The sequence below is a fragment of the Gossypium arboreum genome, chromosome 8, assembly GCF_025698485.1.
Source record: "Gossypium arboreum isolate Shixiya-1 chromosome 8, ASM2569848v2, whole genome shotgun sequence".
Classification (NCBI taxonomy): Eukaryota; Viridiplantae; Streptophyta; class Magnoliopsida; order Malvales; family Malvaceae; genus Gossypium; species Gossypium arboreum.
The window spans coordinates 1503801-1514576 of NC_069077.1; the positions used below are offsets into that span (position 1 = coordinate 1503801).

General features: G+C 29.2%; 1 protein-coding gene and 1 non-coding gene across 3 annotated transcripts; both read left to right on the forward strand.

Annotated features, from left to right (window-relative positions):
- The first annotated feature begins 3308 nt into the window (after positions 1-3308).
- On the forward strand, positions 3309-6643 carry LOC108469144 (uncharacterized). 2 transcript variants are annotated; one of them, XM_017770035.2, is made up of 3 exons: positions 3309-3636; positions 4659-6140; positions 6227-6643. In XM_017770035.2, exons 2-3 carry the CDS (start codon positions 4764-4766, stop codon positions 6248-6250), a joined length of 1401 nt encoding a protein of 466 aa, XP_017625524.1. In that variant the 5' UTR covers positions 3309-3636; positions 4659-4763; the 3' UTR covers positions 6251-6643. The 2 variants fall into 2 exon arrangements, with proteins under 2 accessions (XP_017625524.1, XP_017625525.1); XM_017770036.2 differs by having other exon boundaries at positions 4731-6140.
- Positions 6644-7565: 922 nt separating this feature from the next.
- LOC128279919 (U2 spliceosomal RNA) lies at positions 7566-7761 on the forward strand. Its single transcript, XR_008270104.1, has one exon. It is a non-coding gene; the product is annotated as a U2 spliceosomal RNA (small nuclear RNA).
- The last annotated feature ends 3015 nt before the right edge of the window (positions 7762-10776 follow it).

Sequence of the window (10776 nt, forward strand, 5' to 3'; positions counted from 1 at the left end):
CTACGATTGAAGAGAATTGAAGAGTATGTATAGTTGAGTTAAAGTTAAATTAATCGATTAGATCGAATTAACTCGATTAAAGTTTTTCTTTTCTTTCTCTTTAATAATTCAAAATTTTTATAAAACAATTTCGAATGTCATGAATCAACGAATTAAAATCTAAATAGTTTTTTATCTGATTTCTGATACTGAGTGTTAGATCGACTTAAATATAATGTATGCTATTTTATTTATTGATTGGTATTGAACTACCGTACCAGTTATCTTCATTGTTTGGAACTCACAAATAGGACTTTTTATTTTTAAAAAAAATTAATAGACAAATGACTTAAAATGAAAACTTTTGAATAGTTCAATGACTGTTTTATAACTTTTTAAAGTTGAGTGACTAAAATATAAATTTACTAAAAATTTAATAACTTTGAGTATAATTTATCCAATTTAAAAACAACAAAAGGAAAACTCATAACTCAAAAAAAGTTAAAAATTTCGATTAATTTAAAAACTGATCAAATCAATCCTTAACTCAAGAAGAAGATTGTATATACCAAGATTTCAATGCCAAACTTATTAAATGTCACGTCTTGAAAATAATTACACGATCAAGTTTTTATTTTTTAAAATAGTCCTACCTCAAAGAAATTGGATTAAAATAAATTATAGAAGTTAATCCACAATAAAATTATATAATAGTTAGCAGATCGTGACACTTAATATATCTTAAAATATTTAAGTCAACTTATGAAATTTCGAGTGTCCATGTGAAACTCTCATGCTACATTTGCTAATTCCATAGTACTAAATTATTGGTCGGTCATAAATTTTATTGTTGTGTCTAATTATGAAGTTCATGCTTATATTTTGTAGAAATTGATAAATTAGTCCTTCTACTTTAACTCTTTTAAAATTTGATTCTTGTAATTTATAAAAGAAGAAAAGAGAAGTTAATTAAATTGAGTAACATTGCTAATCGCAGCCACTAAACCATTGCCCTTGAAATCAATAGTGCAATAATTTCTATGCAATAAATTAACAAAAGTCAACAGTTTAATAATTTATACTAATAATTAGTAAAATCAATAGTTTAATAAAGTATGATGATCAAATTTTAACAAATTAAAATAGAATGATTAATTTTTCAGTTTTTGTAAAGTAGAAGGATGAAATTTACAATTAAACCTACTTAAAATTTTCATAAACAAACTTCCTTTGACAATCAATGAGAAGGACAATAAGGCCCAACTGATCAGGAAAACATAAAGGAGCCAAATAGCAGGGGCGAAGATAGTGGGAGCCCCTGCCCCAAATGGTAAATTTATCATTTAACTCTTCTAAAAATAATAGTAAAATTTTAGTTTAGTCCCTTGAAATAATTTTTTCAACTTTGCCCCTAGCACATAGGCATCAAACACAGATTATTGATTATTAATTTAATTAAATAAATTATTAAAAAATTATTTATGATACTAAAATAACTAATCTAATTTCATATTTTAAATCGATAATCTATTTAATTTTCAATCAAACTAATCCGATCTACCTATTCAATATAATTTTGAAAATAATGATCGCAACCTCTAATACAACGACAGGAGATGAATCAAAGCTGGTTCGGAAACATGAATACAAGTGCAAATTAATTAAGCATTGTCATGCAATTGTTTAATGACACCTAGACGTTATTACCGTGTGAGACTGGCAATGTACACATCAAATGAAATGGTCGGCGGCAGAGGCAAGACTTGTGGACCCGCTTTTAGTAACCGTTAAGATATTGCTTTTTGAGGTTTTTTAACTTTTAACGGACATTTTAATCATGAAAGGCTTCCAACAAATGTAATGATTAATTATAATTCACAATTTAATCATGATGTTCCACCCAATAAGACCAATTTCATATAAAAACAAAGAGAATATTTTCGATTCTTCTCGTAAATTTAAATTTTAGTATGTATTTTTATTTTAAAATTAATATTTTATTTTAAAGTTTCACAATTTAGATTCGATTATTTATTTTGTTAAATTTAGATTTACTATATTAACATTTTTAGTTACATAAATCATTATTTTATTTTAAAATGTCATATTAATAAATTTAATAAAAATAGTATTAACAATTAAATTTGAATTTTGAAATTAAAAAAAAAATTAAATTTTTATAAATAAAATTACATGGATTAAATTTTAAATTTATTAAGAGTAAAAGGATTTATGATATATTTTAATCTTAATTTAATTGATTGGATTAGTTGCATAAGTACAATTTCAATTACAATCATAATTAAGTATTATAGAGCGTAATCACACTAATATCTAGAATCAAACTAGAATAGTTCTCGAGAGAACTCATATACGATGGAATATAAATTAGAATAAATTGAAAAACAATTCACACATATTTTACACAAGGTGAAGTCGAACCTAAGCATAAATCCCAAAACCTTAGCTTTTGTAAATAATGTTAACGCATCCTTAGCAAGCACTGTTTACAAAATCAAGCTAGGAGTTGGTTAGTACATCCATCCAAAACAAGATAAAAAATAATTGATTCATGAATTGATACAGACTATTTGAACCAAGTAAAAAAAACTTGAATTTTTTAATAATCTATTTAATTTGAACCAGATGAATTGGTCAAACTAAAAATTGATAGTTCAATCGATTCAACCACCAATCTACTTTCAAAAATATCATTAAAACATTAAATTTGAATTTAACGTGAAATATTTTCAATATAAACGAATCAAACGTGTAAATTGCTTTGAATCTAATGCATTTAAAGTTTTTTTTTACACAAATCTTTTACATATGATTTAGATTTCATTTCTTACAATAAATGTGTGACGATTTCGTTGATTAAATATATTTCTAAATTTAATTAACAAAATCTAACTTTAACACTTTTTTAGTAATCACTTTTAAAACTTAAAATCCTAAATAATATAATATTTAGTGTATGAACTTGGCAAAAATTATAATTTGGTATTTAAATTTTTTATTCACATTAATCTAAAATTTTAGCAAATTTTTAATTTAATATCTGAACTTATTCCATGACAATGTAATGATGTGGCACTTTAAAATATATTTTAAAAAACATACAATAATATAACACAATACGGTTATCAAGATTTAATGGAATCTAAATTTAGGGATCAAATTGACAAAAACACCCAACTTTTGAGACTAATGTGAAGAAAGGTTTAAGGATCAAATTAAAAACAATTAACAAATTTAGTGACTAAATATTGACTTATCCCCATTCATAATCACTATAAATTCACACCATTGTCTAAATCTCTGCTTTTTTGATGTTCCGAAATTTATTCTTACGTTTTATTTTTAAACCTCCACTTTCCCAAGCAGTTTCCAAACACCAATTTTCTTTTCTCTTTCTTTCTCTCTGTTTCTCTCTTCTTTTTAAATGCAATGAAAAGCACAAGCCAAGCTTTCATATCTTATTTCTTGTTCGAGTTTCTTTAATGGAAAAGAAAAAAAAAGCTGAAACTTTGTAGAAAAATTCGGTGTTCGAATCGTGAGCTGTTTGAATTTCGGAATTGATCGCTTTTGTTCGTGTAAATCAAGCCGGCTTCTCCGAGGATCAAACTTGTTTGTATTTTCTGCAAATTAAAAAAGGTACCTTTTGTTCGTTGAAGAACTTTTTAGATTGTGATTTGAATTTTGTTTTTGAATCTTTGGCGGTAAATATGTATTGCCTTTATGGTATCTGATTGCTTAAAATTTTATCGGTAAAGTTCTTTTATCTTTTTTTTTTTGTTCTTAAAATTTTCTCAGTAAAAATTAAAGAATTAAGATCATAAAATTTAAATAGCGAAATGTACTTATTTTTACAAAGATTTTTTAGGAAAAAAGTCTAAATAAAATATATTAAAATTAGTGTTATATTGAAAAAAAGTGGTGAATATTATCTAAAGTTACTTCGAACAGCCTTTGAAAATTTTGGAAAAAATAAATCCATTTTAAGTCTAAATTGATGGGTTTGAATTATTTTATCAAATATTAATTCGAGGTAAAGTTACAAATTTTATTTAAACAAAAATATAAATAATTATGGTAAAAATTTGAGATAGTTTATTAATTTTGAGAAAGAAAACCAAAATATAAATTTACTATATAAGCTAATTTTTACCAACAATTAAATTCACTTTAATATTTATATATTATTTTCATTTTAGTACTTAAACTTAATAATTAAGCAAGGTGAAACCAGGGCAAATTCTGAAATACTTGTAGAGAGAAAGACGAAATTAAATTATATATTTTCATAAGAGTTAAAATGTAAATTTATAATAATATTAATTTATAATTTCATATATTTTAAAGGAACTAAATGATAGAATTATCACTTTTGGGGTCAAGGCTATTGACTCCCCCTTCTACTATCTTGCAACTAGGTCTGGTATCCGTTTTAGACTCCGTAAAAGTGTGATGTAATTTTTGGGTTTAAATATCATGGTTGACCTAGTTATAAGTCCAGGTACCAAAATAACCCCCGCAAAAAGAGTCTAATTATGGTAATGTACTTTTTATTTGGTAGTTAAGTACATGTTTCTTTTATGGAAATAAAATAAATCATTGTTTTGCATTTTACTGTGTTTGATTTTTTTATTTTATTTTGTCACTTTCTTGGGCAAAAGTATTTTCCTTTGCAGTTCAGATGAATATATAAAGAACCATTCATAATTTCCTGTGTGCTTAATATTCGTAAGGAAATAAGGAATTAGAAGCAACATTAATCCTCCATGGATGCAAGCTCTGCTGCAACATTGCCAACACAAGAAACTGATTTCACAATTCTAAAAGACACCCTCCGTTCACAGCAACAGCTTCTTCAAAAGCTATATTCCGAGCTCGACGTGGAACGAGAATCCTCGGCGACTGCCACGAATGAAGCCTTGTCGATGATACTTCGCTTACAAGGTGAAAAGGCAGCAATGAAAATGGAAGCAAGTCAATACAAGAGGTTAGCTGAAGAGAAGATTGGTCACGCTGAAGAATCACTAGCAATACTTGAAGAACTTGTGTATCAAAAAGAAATGGAGATATCTTCACTTGAGTTCCAAATCCAAGCTTATAGGTATAAACTTTTAAGCTTAGGGTATGATGATTTGAATGATCTCGAATCACAGTTTATGATGATTCAATCGACCGAGAAAACCGATGGATTCATTGGTGAAAAGGGTATTAAATCTACTGTTAAGAGACTTAGTTCTTTGCCTGCTAGTTTACAAATAGGTTTTGGTGCTAAAAAGAATAGTAATGATAGTGAAAACAATCTGGGACCGGTACAAGATTTGTGTTCGAGCGCGGATACAGGGAGTTTCGATATGGTAGTTTGTGGTTTAGAGTCAGAATCGAGGAGGAGTTCAGTGAATTCAACGACCGGGGACTTTAAATCTTATTTGGAACAAATCAGACTATTGGACAAAAAGGTGAAAGAGATTTCAGATTGTGAGCTAAAGAAAAATTCAGATGTCTCAAAATCTCATGAAGATCCATTAGAAAGGTCCATTTCGAGTACCGCTTGTTGCACTAGTATTGTTCATGATATCTTTGAAGTTACTGAAACCAGAGCGAAAAAGGAAAAATGTATCGGTAAGTCGGTTTTGGGAAGCGATGATCGGCTAACAAAACCGGATTTGATCATGGAAGATACTTTGGGATTGCTTGTGAAAGACGAGATTGATTGCATAAAGATGAATAACTTTTCAAGTGCAAAGCCTGAGAAAGTATCATGTAAACTAAGAGATGGATATGGAACTGAATGTGTAAAGGTTAATAAGGTCCTAAGCGTAAACCATGACAAAAGTTTATATAATAAACTGATAGATCATACAGATGCTGATTGCAAATCGGGTCTTATTTGCCAAGCTACTACCGATGTTACCGACTATCAGTCCGAGTTGAAACAACTTAGCCAGAGAGTTGAACAGCTTGAGAGTGGGAGAAACAATGCAAGACATGATGAAATTGTAGAAGCAAGGGAAGAGGAATTGAATTTGTTGAAGGATGTAAGAGAACAGTTGAATTTAATACAATCCGAGATGCAAAGTTGGAGACCAAAGAAACTGGAACTGGCCTCTCGTTCGGCCGAGGTGGATTTAGTTCCTCTTACAGAGGTATGATTTGTGGTTGCCCTTTTCCTTTTTTCACTCTCTAGCATCCATAAGTATTTGATAATGTGACCAATTTTTGTGCAAAACAGGCAATGCTGTACTTTTGGCTGTAATTCAAGCATTTGATGTTGGAATCAATATATACAAGCACCACTGTAAATCAAAGCATGGCATAGTGAGCTAAAAATGGTGCACATATACTGTATATCTTTTGATTTGCCCGTGAGTTTGTGATTAAAAATAGATAGTTTTGCCTATAAAAAGAACTTCGATTCAAAAATTGCTTTTTGGTTGAGCTTTTTCATGTATGTATTTTCATACAGGCAAATATTAGTCCCGGTTTCTCGATGAAAGAAAAAACCGAGGAAATTACCAAACTGTATCTTATTTTTGTGTTACCCAGACTCGGATGTGAGGTTGGACATGATTGACGCCCTTTGATTTTTTTTTTTACCTGTTTCGGGTTTCGATATTATCAGATCAAAATAGCCTTTGAACCATTTGAATCACAACTTGTGGATGGCTTGGCTTATGTTGCCTGGCAGATTGTCATATGTGAACTGAAGCAAGCAGCACAGTTAGCTTTGCATGTCAACGCATTTCATGTTGTAAACCTGGAAAATGTTTTCAACTTGGACCAAACCGGAAGTGTTCGGTCCAAATCGGCTCTGCACCCTATGGTGGTCTAAACCCCCTCATAATCACCCCATGGGATATGTTTTTTGTGTTCCCACGTGGTCTAATTCATTTCCACTTCAACATAGATAATAAAACTAATGATGTTTGCCATTGATGCTCCCTTGTTTGACTTACCATTGCAAACTGCGGTATTTTGGATCCATCGAAATTGCAACTTAAACCACAAATTTTCTTGTTGAAGTATCTTGTTCATATTGTTGAATGTTGTTGATATGAGGTTCGAGTTTGGAGATTGGAGAACTGTTCATCTTCGGAGGGTGGAGAATCGTAAAAACGAGTGGTCTTGGGAATATGATGAAAAAAAGAGAGAAGATGGGTCCTTAAGAAAGTATATAAACCAGCTTTTGGTGAGGCCTGTGATACCCTATTCGGGGATCATCGAGAATCCAGGGGATCATCGAGAATCCATCTTTTCTCCTCTTTTTTTTTTTTAACTATACTTCCAAGATCACTCTTCACCTTCCAAAAGTGAACTGTCCACAAACCTCTAAACCCGAACTTTGCATCAACAAATTTATTATATTTTTACCTCAACCACAATTTTTACATTTCATTGATGGTGCCTTGATTCTTGAATCAAAGTCCCAAGTTGCCCGTATTCAGTAAGGGTTTCAGTCTTTTTATTCGAGGCTTTTATAGTTGGCTTAACTAGAATCCCACATCGGGAAGCTAACATAAGAATAGGCAAGAAGCTGACTTTAAATAGAGCGAACCATGATGAGATTGAGCATACCTTTCTCGGCCTTTTGGCTAAGATCAAGTGTAGTATCTGTTCTTATCAGTTTAATATCTGATACGTGGGCCAATGGTCCACACGATATTAAATTTATTTTTTAAGGGGGAGGGTCCATCACGGTAGCTTGCTACTGGGACTCTCGAGCGTCGCCCAAGTGTTGCACTATTGCTCGGGCCTGGCGCACCCCACCCAATTCCAGTTTTAAGTATTTGTTAATTGGGTCTGGATTGACGACGGTAATGTATATTTTGAACCTGATGGACTGGTAATTGTACTTTGGTTCATTCTATTATCTATTTTGAACAAAATTTCGGTGATGACTTTAGTTTATTCGATCATCAATAATTAATAATTTTTATGAATTTGTTATTTATTTAATTATTATTGGTTCAGGTTGAATCGGTTAAATTAAAAACTGGTCGTTTAACTTCTTGTTTAGTTTGATTTTAGAGATTACAACATATCATCTATTTTTTTTTCAAGTAATGAAAATCTCATAATCAAATTTTTAGAATTTTCAAGTATCAAAATGATTCTAATTGTCATGTTCCAAATGAACCAAAAAAAGTATTTGTATCGAAGTGAGCGTGTTTGTCAAGTTCAAGTGTCAAGTTCACTAATAGAATGAACTTAAATAAATAACAATTTTCAACTTCAGATGTTTAAAGTAGATAAAAAATTTAAAAACTAATGTAAGCCTATTTATTAAATTCGAAGGTCAAAATTACATTATCTCAAAAGCTAATCCTGTGTAAATTTCATTTTTTTGGAACTTATCTTATATTTCTAAAGAATAATGGTTTTTCTTATCCAACATCTAAAAACTATGTTTATCTATGTATTTTATAATTTTTTATATTTTATAAGAGGGTTAAATTTATTATGATTAATTATTGTTAGTTGTTTATTTTAAAATTGATATGAATTAAGTTACTTTAAATATTTTGAGAGATAACAATTTATTTAAATTAAAATCGAGAGAGACTAAAGAAACATTTTTTACCAAAAAAAAAAAACAAATGCCAAAAAGAAAACCCTTGAACTTATAAGCGAGAAGGACGGATTTTGACCTCTCAAGACATTGTGATCCATAACCTTTTGTTAGGACTTTCCATCGTGACTTTCGAGTCCATAACCTTTTGTTAGCTCCGTTGCTTCCTAGTAGACCAAAAGTGGCTCATCAGGATGCTCCTTGTGAGGGGCACTTGAAGATCAACATCTATGTCGTGTGGAGTGGTGATGAGAGGAGTGCAGTTTGTGGTGCCATTGTTAGTGCCTCGGAAGGGTTTGTATGTGCGAGCTTTGCGCACTAGTTAGGCAACGTCTTCTATGCCCCTTCCGCTAAAGCTTTAACCATTGATGGTTTTCTTAAGAAAAGCTTGCGAGTTGGACTTTAGCCAAATTATCATTTAGACGGATTACTTATTTATTGTGAACAAAATTAATAGTGTTTGTTTGACATTTTTCTTTGTTTTTGGTCGTATTGTCAAGGAGATTTTTTTGTTTGCGATTGTTTTACTTATTTATCTTTCTATTTTGCCCATCGATCGACCAATGGTGTCGCTCATTGCTTGACACATTAAGTGTTGGAGGAAAATGATAAATTATGCTTCGGTTTAAACTATTCGGATTTCATCCACAGGCTTACGTTGAATATATTATTTTATCCTTTTTTATTCAATAACTTTGTAATATCATATTTTTTGGATTAATTTATATTTTCCTCTCAAAACTATGCAAATATTTTATTCCAATAGATACGTCAATTGTCTTTACCTTTTTATCTTTATAGTAAAAAAAAAGATTTGTGACTCAAAAACAACTCGATTTCAATATCTCACGAGTCTAATTGAGCTTTAATGTTAGTGTGTAGAAAAAAAAAAATAAATTTTAATACTTGATTCGAACAACTAGCGAAATTGATTGAGCTATTCATTTTATTATATTATTTATATTCTAAAGTCATACTTTTACTCTTATAATATATTTTAATATTTAAGATATAGTTTATGTATTTAAATTAAATTTTATAAATAATTTATATTAAATGCCTTAAAATTTTAAATTTTATATTTCATATACTAAAGTACTATTAATGAGCTACAATAAATTATTGTCTAACAATTTTATTGAAGTATCATAATACTAACTAATTTGAAAATAATTTAAATACATGTTTTCTATTTTATAATATTTTATCTAAAATGAATATTTTATATTTTTGAAAGCGTTTTTCGACACTTAATTAATTTTTTTAAAATGTTTTTATGGCATTTTTGAAAGTATTTTGAAAAGCAACGCTGAATTAGCTTTCAATGACTCATTTCCTTTTAGAACAAAATTCCTTTAACATTATTAGTTATATATAGAAGATAAAGCAATGTTTAGTCTTTAAATTTGATAATTTTTATATTGAGTCTTTGAATTTTTTGTTTTTGGTTAACATTAATCTTGAAATTTGACAGTTTTTCTCGATTTGATACTTGAACTTGAATTTTGTGAAAATAAGATGATGTAGCACTATGAGACTATGCAATATAATCACTTTTAAAAAAACATTATAATTTCTTTACAGCTTCTAATTTTTTTTGATTATATATATATTTTAAATTTTCAAATAACAATATGACATAATTTCAGAGTACCATATCATCTCTCTTGAACAGAGATGACAACGAGGCAGAGTGGGATGATTTCTTGCTAACCCCAAACCCGTCCTGAAATTCTACTATCATGACTTGAACCCAACTTAACCTCAATTTAAAAGAAATTTATTCCAATTTAAATGTGGTCCGAAAAAATTAATGTTATACATGACTCGACCTGATCTAACGAAAATCAATATCCCTTGTGTTTCAATTTCAACATAGATATTTGGAAGATAAACTAGGGAGATTATATTAGTTTCTTCTTGGTTTTTTTTTTTAATTATTATTTTGAGAATCAAGTTGGCTTTTAGTTTTGGTTTTAGAGGACAATAATTAGATTAAAAGATAAAGCTACAAATTTTGGCACTGATTTCTTCCTACTTATACAGTAGATGGGAAACCATTTTATTGATTTATGCCATCTCTATTGAATGGAATTTAAATTTAAGGATTAAATTGAAAAAAAAAATTAAATTTTAAAATTAATTTTAACAAAAAAAATTCAAGGATTTAGTTGAGAATAATTTCCAAGCTCAAAACTAATTATTGTTTTATT